At 39.0% G+C, this 17,018-nt stretch overlaps 1 protein-coding gene across 3 annotated transcripts in view; it reads right to left on the bottom strand.

The window, feature by feature from the left end:
• Positions 1–9,389: 9,389 nt before the first annotated feature.
• The window catches only part of FGL1 (fibrinogen like 1), a 52,049-nt gene continuing 44,420 nt past the window's right edge, over positions 9,390–17,018 (bottom strand). For all 3 annotated transcript variants that reach the window (XM_070757596.1, XM_070757594.1, XM_070757593.1), the window contains exon 8: positions 9,390–13,353. In XM_070757596.1, coding sequence (XP_070613697.1) covers positions 13,194–13,353 — 160 coding nt within the window. In that variant the 3' untranslated portion in view covers positions 9,390–13,193. The remainder of the gene's footprint in view (positions 13,354–17,018) is intronic.

The raw sequence follows: 17,018 nt of genomic DNA, 5'->3' as shown, positions 1-17,018 counted from the left end.
TGAAAAAAGTATGTTTTTCCTGCAGGAAATAGCACAATTCTGCTTGTCCCTTCCCAGAGACTTTTCAGCATCCCCCCAGTCTTGAATAGTTCCTTCACCCCTAATCTGTGGCAATTGATCTTGCATTTGAAGATATTGCATTTGTTTGGCTATTCTGTACCTAAGTGGCATTCACATTCACATTGTTGTAGGCAGGGAAGAAGCTTTAGGGGAGACAAATATAATTGGGCTTTCACCATTTGGTTTATTAAGTGACTCAGAGGTTAGAAAGACTTTTGAAGATTGGGTATTTGTTAAAGTATTCAGAAGAGAAAATGGTGCATTGTTCAGCTAGCAGTGTCATTACAGGTACTGTAAGTTGCCATTCCTTTATAAGCTTGACATATGGTGGTATAGTATAATCATATGGCTCTCTAATAGAGAAAATCCATCTGCTCAAACTAATGAAATTTATCCTGATAGAGAACAGTGGCAATGTAATGCACATTAACTGCCACTATTGGAGGAGAAAAGAGATAGTTTTACTCTGCTTTGTTATTTCTAGAATGTAATTGTGAGATCTGGATGAGATGGGTATTTCTTTTCAGCATCTGACCTACTGAAGCATCATCGTTTATTATTTCTTAGTCACATCAATTTAACAGGTATGCCACACTAAACTTAAAACCTCCTCCCTTTAAATGATTAATGAATGAAACTCTATGAAGGCTCCTTTTGCAGAAAGCATTAGACTGGTTTGTACTGAAAGGAGATGACCCCAAAGAAGCACAGTAGAACCTTTATTGAAGTTGACTTCCCTGGAGTTTCATTTTACACTGTTAGAAACTGACATTCTGAATACGCATGAGTAAAAGGAAATATTGTAGCTGGAATGAAAGAGGCAATAGTTAGGCAGCTGGTAAATGTAAACTACCACTAAGAAATGAAATGATACCTGCATGCAGATCACTAATGAATTGGACTTGTCCTTTTAAACAAGGAAATCCAGGCTTAAATAAATGATCCACAAATTTTTAATTCAGAAAATAATTTTGGTATAGGTAAAAGACACATTTATGTCAGCTACATAAAAGACAGATTTATGTCAAAATCTTCTCCTTACTTAGACCATGATATTGCCCTTTTGGAAAACTGACAGTTGAAAATGGCACACAAGTTAAATACAGTGTTCCCTCGATTTTCGTGGGGGATGTGTTCCGAGACCACCCGCGAAAGTTGAATTTCCGCGAAGTAGAGATGCGGAAGTAAATACACCATTTTTGGCTATGAACAGTATCACAAGCCATCCCTAAATTACCATTTCCCATTCCCTCAACAACCATTTATTCACCATTATTACTGGTACTCACCATTGAATAAGACTGTGATCCTGATATTTATAAACATTATTTATTAACAATAATTATTTTTTTTGTTATTTATTTGCAAAAATTATTAGTTTGGCGGTGACGTATGATGTCATCGGGCGGGAAAAACCATGGTATAGAAAAAAACCCGTGAAATATTTTTTTATTAATTTTGTTTAAAAAACCGTGGTATAGGCTATTTGCGAAGTTCGAACTTGTGAAAATCGAGGGAACACTGTATACTAAGAAAAATAAAATTAGGGAAGAGCCGGTATAAAGATAATATATGTGATTGATACCTTACAGTAGGCTTGTATTAAAAATGTACAATTGTCCTGAGATGTCTTACTAAACTTATTTCTATTTTGTGGTAGAATTTATGCACATTTTTATGGCAAGCTATTTTAGACTGCACAACATGTGAAAAAGATAATTTTGCCATGTGAAAATGCAGTCTTTCATTAAGTTTTTATCAGACAAATGTTTATCATCTAAAATCAGCTTAGATCTTAATTTAGAGTGAAAGAGTTTGTGGTCTAAAGAAGAGAGAATTGTAATAAGCTTGAAATATTTTCCATAGCGCCCCTGAAGAACACCAATGCATTAAAATTGTGCAAGAAATCCAGTAGCAAAACATTAATGCAGATTTATCGATTCTGTTTATTTTGCCTAAATATATTTCTCCCATCAGTTTGTATTCTGCATTACATTACTAGGCATTAAGTAAATAAAAACTTTATTTATGAAAGGCTGAAATATTTAAGCAGATTACTTGCTTTTCTATGAAAAATAGGTATAATTTGAATAATTTGAGGTATTTAATACATGAATTATGTTGCTGCAAACCACAAAAAACCATTTTCAAACATCAATTATGTATGGTATTTTGCTTATTGGTTAATTTATTAGACCATAAAGCAGAGATGCACTGTGTATAGCTCTAAAATCTAATCAATTGATTCAATGTTTTAAAAACACATCATCGATTGATAAGTGGGTTGTTTGCAGCAGCTTTTTTCCCTCTTAGATCCAGAAAGAGCATCGAAATTATTTGAGCTGCAGTTCTACAACTTTTGGCCGCCAATCAGGGAGCTTGTGGGATTGAGGATTTTTTTCTTGGAGGGATAACCAGCATTGAATCATCCTTGTGCGCTTGCCAAGGTGGCATTTATGGCTCTGACTTTGATAGTGCAGATCACATGCTTTGTAGTTTTTCCAGTTATTTTTTCCCCCTCCACTCAGAATGGGGAAGAGTAGCCCAGAATTCATTAGGAGACAGGCTCTATAATGTTCCTCTGACAAGCGAGAAAAGGGGGGAAGGTTAGAGTCATGATGGTGGATAGACCAGACCAGTGGTGGGGTTCACTTACCTTTGCTACTGGTTTGGGAATGGAAGTGCACGCACTCGATGCTTCTGCGCATGTGCAGAACTTTCTGTACATGCACAGAACATCAGTGATGACATCTGGGCGAGTGGGTGGAGCCTCCTGCTGTGGTCTGCCAGTGGCCTGTGCACCTGGCAGCAGAACCGGACAGCGAGGATGCTGTTGTGATTTGCCAGCAGATTCTGCAGCTAGCAATAGAGTTGGACAGCGAGGAGGCTGGGGAAGCACCTGGACCAGCCTAGAGTCTGGAGAAGGCTCAGTGTCAGAGGCCAGGATTCAGCCAGGGCCTTCGGGATCTCCAGAGTCTGACACAAGCAAGGAAGAAGAATGGGAGGAGCCTATTCTCAATGCGACCGTGCACAGAGCTGCCAAAGGCAAGAATGGTTTTAAAAGAGAAGATCAACTCGGGAGTAAGACTTGGGGCTAGTTTGCCACTCCCATAGCCTATTTAAGGGATGAAAATGAAGGAGGAATTTGCAGGAAGCAACTTCGTTCATTTCAAGCCCTTGTCTTTGAATTCTCCTGTTTGAAATTGTCACGTTTGCCTGCCAATTGTTCCTGACCATGGGAATGCTTTAACTGTCGTAAGTGTGAAAAAACAATCATAAGTCATTTTTTTCATTGCAGTTGTAACTTTGAATTGTCATTAAATGATCTGTTATAAGTGAAGGACTATCTATACCCCTTTGTTTCACTCTGCTATCAATGGCACAAATTATTTAGCCATTGTCCTCCCCAAAGCTGAGAAACCTGTTTTATAAGATTGTTGGAGTAGATTGGTGATATGCTTGGGTTGGATGATTTCCAGATCAGGGAAAATGCACTCAGACACTCCCTTTTTAATAAAGAATGCAGTGTGACAATTGGAATACTTCAAGCAAGGATATTTCAAACCACTCAAAGCCCATCTAAGATGAAAATGTCAGCCTGTTCTTCATACACAAGGAAATATCCCACATTCATTATACAATCCTAATGCATTAGTGGTTCTCAACCTTTCTAGTGCCACGACCCCTTAATACAGTTCCTCATCTTGTGGTGACCCCCAACTATAAGTTTAGCGCCAATTCTTCCAACAGATCTTTAAGCTGATTGGCAAGAGATCAGAGGGACACCCCCCCTGTAAACGCCTGATTGATTGGATTGTAAAAATATGTTCTGAGATGCCAGAATAGAAGCTTTAGTTGGTAACACTATTGGAAATTTGTCTTTTCCCATGATCTCAGGCGACCCCTGTGAAATGGTCGTTCGACCCCCCAAAGGGGTCCCGACCCCAAGGTTGAGAACCACTGCATTAAATGGTCAGATGAAAAAAGTGAAACAGCTCCAAAATTTTATTTTATTCAGTTTCATAGCTACCCATCTAAATACAGTTGAAATATTATTGGCTGTATAGGACAGTGATGGCAAACTTTTTTTCCTTGGGTGCCAAAAGAGCGTGTGTGCATGCTATTGCACATGCATGAGTGCCCACACCCATAATTCAATCCCTGGGGAGAGTGAAAACAGCTTTTCCCAACCTTCAGAGGCCCTCTGGAGGCTGAAATCGGCCCGTTTTTTGGTGAGCCCAGTTGGCTCATGTTTTTCTCTCCCCAGGCTCCAAAAGCTTCCCTGCAGCCGGCGAAGGGTAAAAACACCCTCCCACATCCCCCAGGAGACTCTCTGGAAGCCAAAAACACCATCCCAGAGCCTCTGTGCAAGCCAAAAATCAGCTGACATTGGAGTTGAGCTAGGGCAATGGCTCATGTAGTAGCAGATATGGTCCCACGTACCTCCTGTGGCACCCATGCCATAGGTTCGCCATCAATAGTATAGGAAATAAGGGTCAACAAATGACCTGGAATCAGGTGGGCTCTAACTTACCTCGCTGCTGGTTCGCTTCCTTACATGCTGCGTTGGCATGGCGTGTGCACTGCTAAAAACCTTGCATTGCCATAGGTGCTGCCAAGAGAGCCAGTTTGTAGTGGGTGGAGATGGTCAGCTGGCCATCGCTGCCAGTTTGGCGAGCAGGGGGAAATTTCCGTTACTGGTTCTGTAGAAAAGGTCTGAAGCAGCAGCAACCCACCTCTGCCTGGAATCCTGACTTTAATTAGCAGGAGGAGGAAACTTCATAATCAATCCATAATTGGACTCATCCTGGAAACAGCAATTTGAGACTATGGGAATATTTACAGCCCTCTTTAAAACAACAGCATATTTATGTTCTGTTGGATTCAGAGAGATACAGGAGGAGCTTCAGGAAAAGGCCTGTGCTAAAAATATTTTTACTCAGTAGAGCTAAACATAAACATTTTTGAAAATGATACCAGTCAGAAGCTACAAAAGATGACCTAAGCATTAACTGTTTCATTAAATAGAAATCTAAAACGGTGCTGTAGCTAAAGCTGAATTTTCCACATCTCACAGAAAGCTGCTGTGTGTGTGGAATTGGAATATACTATTTATCTATCTATCTATCTATCTATCTATCTATCTATCTATCTATCTATCTATCTATCTATCTATCTAGCTATCTAGCTAGCTAGCTAGCTAGCTAGCTAGCTAGCTTTCTATATACAGTCATACCTCGTCTTACGAACCTAATTGGTTCCAGGGGGAGGTTCGTAAGACGAAAGGTTCGTAAGACGAAACATTGTTTCCCATAGGAAACAAAGTAAAGTCAATTAATCTGTGCAACCAAAAAAAAAACCCCACAAAAAAACGCTGCCGCCAGGCTGTCACCTTTTAAAACAGCCTGGGGGCTTCTCAGCGACCTCCCGAACGCCGAACGCCAAACCCGAACTTCCGGGTTCGGCATTTGGGAGGCCGCCAAGAAGCCCCCAGGCTGTGTTAAAAGGTGACAGCTGGGCGGCGGGGCTTCCCAGCAGCCTCCGAACGCCGAACGCGGAAGTTCGGGTTTGGCGTTCGGCTTCGGGAGACGGCTGGGAAGCCGCCCGGCTGTTTTAAAAGGTCACAGCTGGGCTGGGGGGCTCCCCAGCAACCTCCCGAACCCCGAACTTTTGCCGAACCTCTGGGTCACCTTTTAAAACAGCCGTGCGGCTTCCCAGCAGCCTCCGAAAGGTTTAGAAAAAATTTGCCTCTTCTTACAAACTTTTTTCGTGTTACGAACACCAAACCCGAACTTCCGGGTTCTGCGTTCGGAGGCTGCTGGGAAGCCCCACCGCCCGGCTGTCACCTTTTAAAACAGCCGGGGGGCTTCCCAGCAGCCTCCCGAACGCCGAACCCGGAAGTTCAGGTTTGGCGTTCGTAACACGAAAAAAGTTCGTAAGAAGAGGCAATTTTTTTCTGAACCCCGGGTTCGTATCTTGAGTTGTTCGTAAGACGAGGGGTTCGTATCTTGTAAATATATAAAAGAATGTGTGTATGTATGTTCCAGCATAACTCTGGAATGGCTCAAGCTACTTCAACTGAAATTGGTACATAGATGACTTACCCCTCTGGAAACAAATACTTTGGGGGTAAGACACCCCAGCACCTCTCGGTTTGTGTGTGTCTGTGTTCCAGCCTATCTCTGGAAAGCCTGAGCCATTAAGGAGAGCGAGTATGGTGTCCTAGAGCGCCTAGGAAAGGGAAGGAAGTGATTAGGAATGATGGGCATGGGAGTAGGAGGAAGAAAGGCTCCTTCCAATCGCTGCCTGTCAGACAAATGCTTTGATGTCTATAAATATCCAGGCAATGTCAGATTATCAGCTAGTAATAAAAGAATGGGAAGAAAATTGAAATAAATATTTTTTTCTAGGGTATCTTAAATATTTTTTTAAAGGCCTGAAAATATCAGCAAATTATCTTCAAAAATTATTCAGAGTTAGGCAGGGAATTCGAAAGATACTTTAAAACAGTGGTTCCCAACATGGGGCGCACACCCCACAGGTGCAATTTGATTTTTAATGGGGGCATTTGGAATGTTGTTTAAACCAAGTTATTGGCCTTTTAGACTTCCTCCGCGTGAGTAATTAACTTTTTGAATAAGAAGAATTATATAGGGAAAGGCCTCAGGATTTTAGAGATGCTTAGGTGGAGCATGGCCAAAAAAAGGTTGGGAACCACTGCTCTAAACACCCAGACAGAGTAAAGTGGCCTCTAATTGAGAAACCAAACACCTTATGAATGGTATGGATTTTGACTTTGGAAGAGACAGGCCTCCATCTGAAAAAGCAGTCACTTGGGCAATCTCCTAGACTCCTGGCTGTTGTTCAAGGAAAATAGGGGGCTGCAGCCAGCTTTGTCTGGTAAACCATTTGTGGTCTTTCTGGGAGCCAAGGAACGTGCTGAGTCAGTATCTCATATTTGATCCCTGTACACTGGTTGCTCTTATAATCTCTTATTACCTGCCTTCCAGGTAACATCTGCCAACCCCAGATGGATAAACTGAATAAGAACAATGGTAGTGTAGATTAGATTAGATTAAGCAAAAGATAGAGGAGGATTCAGATTACCAGATTAGAAGGGATACTATCAGGCAGCCATCCTCACATGGGTGAAAGATTGGATTAAATTAGAAAATACCAGAATACTAGAACTTGAGGGGTACGATATACAGGCTGGCTGGCATGTCTTTTTATGGAACAATAAACATACAGCACACCAATATTTTACCGGAGATCAAATAAGACAATAATAACTATGTGGGCATTAAAAACAAATTTATAGAGCCATCCCCACTTGATTTCCACCACTTGAGGCTTTTGCACACCCAAACTCATGACTGATGATTTTTGTGTGGCTCCAATTGAACTGGTGCTGTCTGGTGTCTGCGTGGTTAGAGATTAAGGATTTGGGATTGTGGCATTTGACTGCCAGCTGGTGTTTATGCATTCTGGTTTTTAATCAATTTGAGGTTTGTCCCAGGTAGAATTGGTTGCAATGGTTAGAGTTGATTTTGTAGATTGCATTTTTTTTCTTTCATCTTTTTGTATCTTGTCTTTGGTTCTGGATAATTGCTGGTGGAGTGTAACTATGGGTTTGTGAGCTACTGCTATTTCTAGGGGTTGGAGAATTCTGCCTGCTGTTTCACAGGATTATTGTTGCAAAAAAATAGGAGAAGATGTGTTAATTATGCTCATTGCCTTGAGTTATTTGTCAAGATAATAAAGGAAAGTTAAAAAAAATAATTTTAAAAAATAAATTCAAAAATCAATTTATTTGAAAGGCAGAGATAATATTTATTTGGACAGATTGTAAATTGAGAGCCAGGACATATTTGGAGAAGATGAGCTCTTTCTTTTTAGTCAGACAATATCATTGAAAAACACAAATACTTGTCAAAGCAAAGAAATCCATGAATCAAGAACCAGCAGTCTGAAGAGTGCAGTCCAGGTTGTAATTGAAGGTCAAGTTGCAGAATAATATGAGAAATTGAAGTATGTCTGGAGATAAGAAAGTGTTTCCAACAATAAAAAAGACTCCAGGTTTTATTTTGTCCAGGCTCAGTGGCTGACATGGCTTAATGAAGGAGTTAGGGTTTCATATTCTTGAGCTACAGGGCTAAGCATATTCTGTCAAGATTAGACCTCTCATGATCTGTGTCAATCCCAAATGGACATGTTTATCATCTATGACAGTCACCTCAGATGATACACCCAGCTCTCCAGGTTGATAATCCATCTGCTTGCCTTTTTAGCCTTGACTTCAGAGAAGACATAAATCTGAAAGTCTTCACAGGTCCAAAGTTCTGACTGGAGGAGACTCAAAGGCAACGATACATTTCCAGTTTTTTCATTTTTGTCTCTGGCTAGGGTAAGATGGTATTCATGTAAAGAAATCCATAGGAGCTTGTCTGTTGTAGTCTGCATTTACTTTATCATCAAATCAAAGAAAGCCTAAGTATTTCATTTGACTATGTTGTAGATCTGAATATCTCAATTTAGTTCAGTGCTTAGGACATTAACCACCCCGAGTCTGCGTAGAGAGGCGGCATACAAATCTAATAAATAATAATAATAATAATAATAATAATAATAATAATAATAATAATAATATATTCCTTTATTCTTCACAGAGCTTGTTCTTGTTTATAAAACTATAAAAATTTTAAGGTATTTCTATAATGCAGCGGTGAAATCTACTTACCTTGCCTACCAGTTAGAAGCGCGCACATGTCACCATTGCATGTGCCTTTTCACCATCTGCACAAGTGCAGAAGGCTTTGTGCATGTGCAGAGGGTTAAAAACATGAAAATGGCAACAGGTGGACATTGCCAACACTACTGGTTCTCCAAACCACTGGTGGCCATTGCTATGGTACCCCCAAACTGGCAGCATTTCACCCCTGCTATAATGGAAAATTGAAGACATTTTGCAATGTTCTTGCTGCTAACAATTGTACTAGTGTATTTAGTTGCATAATGAAATGTTTTTTTTACATTATTATTATTATTATTATTATTATTATTATTATTATTCCTTCTTACTGTTATTTATTTACTTATGTGGTCATAGCAAGGGGTGATAAATAAAACATGCTTGGGCACTTTACAGGAGTGATATACTATATATGCTGATTATTATTCTGTCGCTGTTCAAGAAGTTCATTAAACATTTGCAGAAAATATTTGGACTTTGGCAGGAAAGCAACAAATGCGACCAGTTAATTGCTAAACCTGCCCTTCTTTTTTTTTACTATGTCATGAAGACTTTACTTTTCTCAGTTATAAAATTAACAGAAGCAGCACTTTCATGCAAATTTATTTGAGAATAACTCCTTAAAACTCAGTTGCATGTACAGTATTTCTAAGCAACAGTAACTACAAGTTCAGAATTGAACAAATAAAGAGAGTTGCATTGTGGCTAGAAGTGTAAACTATAGCTGGTCACATATTCATTTGCTACTGATAGAGGCCATTGTGCTACCAGTTGCATAGCATCTATGGGGAGGAGCCAATAGGGGATCAAATAAATGCAAGTGATGATGTCAGCATGCCAATAGTGCTCTTTATATATTTGAATTGGATATCATGATGTTATTAGATAATCAAACCATTTGCTCAGTGATGTAATGATGCATGTATCATTATATTGATTTCATAAAAATGAAATCAAAATTTAACAACTTACATGCCTTGACATCTCAGAAGACTTTTTGTAGAACACAATTCAACCATAGACTCCATGATAAGAAATAAGAGGTTTCATGAAGTATCAGTTGAAGAAAGTTTGTGTATTGGTGGAGATTCAGCATTGAAGACATTCTTGTTGACTGCAAATTCTATCTCTAGAAAGGGCTACTTACTTAGCCTTTATTTAAAAAGTAATTAAAAAAAGATTGAAACCCCCAGGAGAAACAATCTTACTTATTACAGGAAACAAAACTCCATATCATCAATAAGATTGCACTTTTAATTTCAAATTCCATCTCAAACAGGACAGAATACCTTGATCAGATTGGGGTAAAATGGATAAATCAGATTGAGGCCTGTTATGATATTTTTCTTTGTATCTGCATTTTTATATCAGTTTTATTTATTTGAGGATAGATACTCATCAACTTCATAAAGTCTTCTTCTTCCTTCTTCCTCCTTCTATTTTATTGTACTTGTTTATCTTTACTGCATCTCACATGCTATATTTTATTCTATTTAATCGCACCATAGATCTTTTATTTCACTTCACTGTATCTTGTCTCATTTTATTGTATGATGCTCATGCATTTTTTTTTAATTGGCATCCTTCAGTCTCGAAAAACCATGGTATCATGCTCTGGATCCCCTAGAGCATGAAGCCAGGGTAGGTTAGTATGGAGGATAGATACTCATGCATTGATTTGATTAATTGACTAACCAATATCTTATTGACTTCATCATAGCATACTACAACCAGATCCATTACTTTATCTGAGCAGTTGCATTACTTTACCTGCAATATAAGGATGTCAATATTGCTTTTCCTGTATAGGGCTATTATAAGAATTTTATGACACAAATCACTTTGGTCTCTAAAGTAATGTTATATGAATGGTATGTCTTTATTTATCTGCAAAGTCAATACCCAGAATGGGCCTAAAATAGAATCTTTGTTTCAATGGTATGAAACAAGAAATACATGATTTTTTTAAAAAAAGTTACTGCTTCTCCACATTTTTTCCATTTCATTTCTATTATGACATTTAAAAAAAAAACATTTTCCATTCTGCTTTTAAAAATATTAAAAATACTGTACATACTTGAAATTAATCTTTAAATAGGTCTAGAATCCTACTGACATAATTTAACAGTGAATATATTAATCCAAGAACCACTTTGTCCTTTTTCTATCTGTCCTGTATTTTTTCACATTCTTCTTTAATTGTCACTAATTCCTAAACAATAATTTGTTTTTTTTTTAAAAGAACAGGAATAGCAAATACAGATGAAACTAAAAAAATTAGACATGGGACATGGTTGGGCATGGTTCCCCAAATCAACACAAACTGGAAACTTTTGTATCTCATTTGGAAAGCAAGGAGCAGAGTATGGAGTCCTTGTTGATTTGGGCAGCCATGTCATTTGCTGGTGTTGGTCCTCTGTGCTTCATTAAGTCCAGGGTCAATGCAGGCGTCTACTAGGAGATTTTGGAGCACTTCATGCTTCCTTCCGCAGACAAGCTTTATGGGGATGCTGACTTCATTTTCAAGCAGGTCTTGGCACCTGCCCACACTGCCCAAAACACCAAAACCTGGTTCAATGACTGTGGGATTACTGTACTTGATTGGCCAGCAAACTTGCCTGAACTCAACCCCATAGAGAATCTATGGGGCATTGCCAAGAGAAAGATGAGTGATATGAGACCAAACAATGTAGAAGAGTTGAAGGCCACTATTGAAGCATCCTGGTCTTCTAAAACATCTCAGCAGTACCACAGGCTGATAGCTTCCATGCCAGTGCCTCATTGAGGCAGTAATTGCTGCAAAAGGGGTATTGGGTATATATGCATACTTAGACTTTTCAGAGGTCCAATATTGGTCTATATATAATCTTCATTTTATTGATTGCATGTAATATTCTAATTTTCTGAAATGGTGGATTTAGGTTTTCATGAGCTGCAACCCATAATCATCACAATTATGACAAATCACAGCTTGAACTATATTGCTGTGAATGTAATGAATCTCTCATATACAATAGTACCTCTACTTAAGAACTTTATTTGTTCCATGACCAGGTTCTTAAGTAGAAAAGTTTGTAAGTAGAAGCATAAATGTAAAAGCAAACAATGTGTGCAAACCCATTAGGAAAGAAATAAAAGCTTGGAATTTGGGTGGCAGGAGGAGGAGGAAGAAGAGGAGGAGGACAGTCACTGCTGAAGGAAAAAGATGAAGTGAGGAGAATAAAAAAAATTCCAAAACTTTAAGGCTGAAAAAAAAAAGAGGGACTCTGAGGCGGCAAGGAAGAGCACTCCCCTTTCATACACTGCAGCAGAGAGAGAAACCCAGAGGAAATGGCAGGAAACTGTCTGGGCCTTCGTGCTGCTCTCAAATTTCCTGGGAAATTTTTCTGGGCTCAGGTTTTTAAGTAGAAAATGGTTCTTAAGAAGAGGCCAAAAAAATCTTGAACACCCGGTTCTTATCTAGAAAAGTTCTTAAGTAGGTGTTCTTAAGTACAGGTACCACTGTATTATGTTTCACCTTTTAAGTTGCATTACTGAAATAAATGAACTTTTGCACAATATTCAATTTTTTTGAGTTTCACCTGTAAATTGTGAGGTATTGACTTTGCAGATAAATAAAGACATACCATTCATATAACATTAGAATAGAATAGAATTTTATTGGCCAAGTGTGATTGGACACACAAGGAATTTGTCTTGGTGCATATGCTCTCAGCGTACATAAAAGAAAAAGATACATTTGTCAAGAATCATGTGGTACAACACTTAATGATTGTCATAGGGGTCAAATGAGCAATGAAGAAACAATCAATATTAATAAAAATCTTAGGATACAAGCAACAAGTTGCAGTCATACAGTCCTAAGTGGGAGGAAAAGGATGATAGATATAATGATTACTTTAGAGACCAAAGTGAGACCAAATCCTTATAATTGTGATTCATCAGCAATGATGTCGTGAGTATCAACCAATTAGTAGATGTGGCATATTGAAATAATAGAAGGTACATAGGTATTATTCTGATTTCATTTGCAGCAGTTTGTGTGATGTTGTAGATTGGAAAAGCAATGCTCTTCAGAAGCCCTTTCTAACTTCTCATTTACAGCCTTGGCATTTCTTGATGATCCCTCCATTCAAGCTGGTTAGAACTTCAATACAGGAACATAAGAAATGCCATGGCTGTAAGTCAGACTAAGAAGTTAAAAAGAGCTTCTGAGAACAAAATAGTGGCAAGCGGTATCTCTATTGCTACCAAAAACACTGTGTCCATATACTCACCAATGACTGAACTTCACTCAATGGATTCTTTATCTAAGTGAAATAAGTGGATGCCATAGTGCAGGTGTGACTGACTTCAAGAAGAAGAACATGGGAAGCAAACCCTAAGCTACACTGGGACTGAAGTTTGACGGCCTGACTTTCATGACAACAGACTTCAAGGAATACCACCAGCCACGCCATGTGTACCACACAATTCCATTGTCTGTCTTTGCTGAATAGGGTCCATTATAGTACAGGCCATTCAGGTTGGCAGTATGACATCTAGTGAAATAGAAGAAGAAAAAGAAATAGACGATATCTGTTAGTTTCAAACAAAATTACAGCTTCCTCAGACTGTTTGCAAGTAGAAACTATGTGTTCGGAAATTTCAGATCGTGCAGAATGCAGCTGCGAGAGCTATCATGGGCTTTTCTAAATATGCCCATGTCACACCAACACTCCGCAGTCTGCATTGGTTGACGATTGGTTTCCGGTCACAATTCAAAGTGTTGGTTATGACCTATAAAGCCCTTCATGGCATTGGACCAGAATATCTCCGGGACCGCCTTCTGCCGCACAAATCCCAGCGACCAGTTAGGTCCCACAGAGTGGGCCTTCTTCGGGTCCCGTCGACTAAACAATGTCGTTTGGCGGGGCCCAGGGGAAGAGCCTTCTCTGTGGTGGCCCCGACCCTCTGGAACCAACTCCCCCCAGATATCAGAGTTGCCCCCACCCTCCTTGCCTTTTGTAAGCTCCTCAAAACCCACCTCTGTCGTCAGGCATGGGGGAATTGAGATATTCCCTTCCCCCTAGGCTTATAAATTTTATGCATGGTATATCTATATGTATGATTGGTTTTTCTTAAATTGCGGTTTTTTAAATTAGTTTTAATATTAGATTTGTTTATATTGTCTTTTTTACTGTTGCTAGTCGCCCTGAGTCTGCGGAGAGGGGCGGCATACAAATCAAACAAACAAACAAACAAACAAATAAATGACCTATTTTTTTTCTATACAGAGGGTTTCCTGGAGCCTGGAGAGTGTGAAAATAACCTCCCCCGTCTCGCCAGAAGCTCTCTGGAGGCTGGAAATGGCCCAATTTTCACCCTTGACCCAGGGACAAAACCCACAAGGAACAGAATTCATGTTAGTCATCTAGAAGAATATTCTCACTTATGAAATATCACAGAAAGCAATGAGCATTTTTTTAAAAAGAGATCTTCAGACAGAGGCTGGATGGTCACCTGTCAAAGAAGTTCTAAAGGATCATATAGTGAGGAGCAGATTTTCCATGATGCCATGCTTCTGTTATTTGTAGAAGTAGATTGTCTCAAGAACAAAAGAGGGTTGAATTTAATTAGTACTTGGATGAGAAATCACTAAGAAATTCTAAAGCTCTAAACTAGACTAGAAAGAAGATATATTGGAAAGAGAAAATTGTAAACCAGTTTTGTATTGTTGGACATGAACAAGACAACATAGTCACTAGAAGTCAATCATGACTCAAACAGGATGTTACGTTAAAAATAAATTACAAACATAACAAACACTTTCCATTATAATTAACCACTAGTTCTGCAACTGAAGTCAACAATAGCTCTGAATATCACAAAAATGGGAGTGATAGATTGTGTAGAAGTCTCTAGAGCAGTGATGGTGAACCTTTTTTCCCCTCGGGTGCTGAAAGAGCATACACGTGCACTATCGCCCATGCGCGAGTTTCCACACCCATAATTAAATGCCTGGGGAGGGTGAAAACAGCTTCCCCCACCCCCTGGAGGCCCCCTGGAGGCTGGAAATGGCCTGTTTCTCAACTTCTGGTGGGCCCAGTAGGCTTGTGTTTCGCCCTCTCCAAGCTCCAAAGGCTTCCCTGGAGCCGGGGGAGGGTAAAAACGCCCTCCTCTATTCCCCTGGAGGCTCTCTGAAAGCCAAAAACACCCTCCCAGAGCCTCTGTGCAAGCCAAAAATCAGCTGGCCGGTGCACACATGCATGTTGGAGCTGAGCTAGAGCAACGGCTCATGTGCCAGCAGATATGGCTCTATGTGCCACCTGTGGCACCCGTGCCATAGGTTCACCATCACTGCTCTAGAGCCTCAGGTTGCCCACCTCTACATTAGATCATAATACAACTTGCTTGGTTTTGTAAAGTGTACAAATTCAATGACTGACTGGGTTTACAATAAACAAATTTGTAGTTTGTTGTAACCACAATGCTAAACCAATGCTTAAAAAATTGCATGACCACTTAGGACAATGTGTATTCTCAGCACACATTAAACCTCACAAGCCTTAATCTAGCTAGGCTTCATTGTTTAACTTTTCTACTTCTTTGTTTTTTTATAAAAAAAATACTCTATTATCCAGTGATCTGATTTTTAACAGGTAGGCATCTTTGACAAAGCAGCCCAGGGAACTCCATTGTCTTTCCTTGTGCATATGTGATGATGGTCTGTGATCAGTGCTTTCCCTTGTCTGTGTTTGCTGGTTTTGTTCCCGCACAAACACTGCTCCATTGTTCACAGCCAAAAGCATAGTTTAAAAAAGAACAACCAGAAAAGAACTGGAGAATTGGACGACTGTCATTCTGGCATAGAGCATCGGTGCTGCATGGCACAATCTCCACATTAAATAATCATGCCATTGGCTCTTAAAGAGATACCAGATCTTCACCTCTAAAATACAAAGCCTCTGATCGTGATATATGATGAAGAAGACCTAGCAAATCTGATTTTGCATATATTGCCATTAAGAGTTTGCAATAGTTATGTCAGGAAGATTTGCACTCACTGCATCTGCTCAAATTTTTATAACAACATCAACCTAATTGCTTTGAGATGAGAATAGTTTTGTGTAAATTATGTTAAAAGCTGGACTACTGTTAATCTCTATACATCTCATATGCATTATGGTCTATTCTATAGTATTATTAGCTAACAAGACTAATATGAAAAAATTGCATAATACAAAAATTATCTAGAAAAATATGAGCAAATACTGGTTAGATTATTAATTATATTTTATTATTAATATTTATAACCTATCCCAATGTAAAACACAAACAAGAAGTGAGAAATATGCCAGGTTCACTTCAGAGTTGACGAAACATTTCCAATGATTAAAAAACATTAAGAAAAATCTCATAACTGAAAAAGCCAAATGACTTGAAAATAACTGTGCTTTAGAAACCTCAATGGGCAGGAAACAACTGTATTTTTGGAAAAATGGGATACAGTAGGAAAGAACTATCTTACTGAGAAGGCCAGGTCCAGAGGCCATTGGTTTCTCAAAGAGAAAGGCCAACAACAGATCTTTTTTTAAGAACCAGGCCAGATTAAATTTTGTTCAGTATTGCCTTCTGTATTTATGTGATGCATCACTAGGGACTTTAAAAGTGATAGCACACTTCACTGAAATAGTAACAGCCTACTGAAATAGTAAACAATGCAATGATGAAGTGACTTCAAATCAGTGTTATATATGTTTGCAAGGAAAAGAGTTTGAAGCCTGGGAGAAAGTTGTAAAAAAGAAAAAATAGTCCTTTTTACTGTAGAATAATTTTTTGTGGCCAGAGTTTATTTTATTATATAACTACATTAGGATATTTTTATCTACTTCGCTGCACAGTGTCAACTGGCGGGAGAAAATATTTCTCCTTTAGAGAAACATTCTTAATGCAAATGTCTTTTATTGTTAAGAATTAGAACCAATGAAATGGTGCTCAATTATTTATTAATTTACAGTGGTACCTCTACCTAAGAACGCCTCTACTTAATAACTTTTCTAGATAAGAACCAGGTGTTCAAGGTTTTTTTTGCCTCTTCTTAAGAACCATTTTCTACTTAAGAACCTGAGCCCAGAAAAATTTCCCAGGAAATTTGAGAGCGGTACGAAGGCCCGGCCAGTTTCCTGCCATTTCCCCTGGGTTTCTCTCTCTGGCGCAGTGTATG

This window comes from Erythrolamprus reginae, chromosome 7, assembly GCF_031021105.1.
Source record: "Erythrolamprus reginae isolate rEryReg1 chromosome 7, rEryReg1.hap1, whole genome shotgun sequence".
NCBI classification, from domain to species: domain Eukaryota; kingdom Metazoa; phylum Chordata; class Lepidosauria; order Squamata; family Dipsadidae; genus Erythrolamprus; species Erythrolamprus reginae.
The sequence above is the reverse complement of the archived record's forward strand: the minus strand, read 5'-3'. Positions and strand labels throughout refer to the sequence as shown.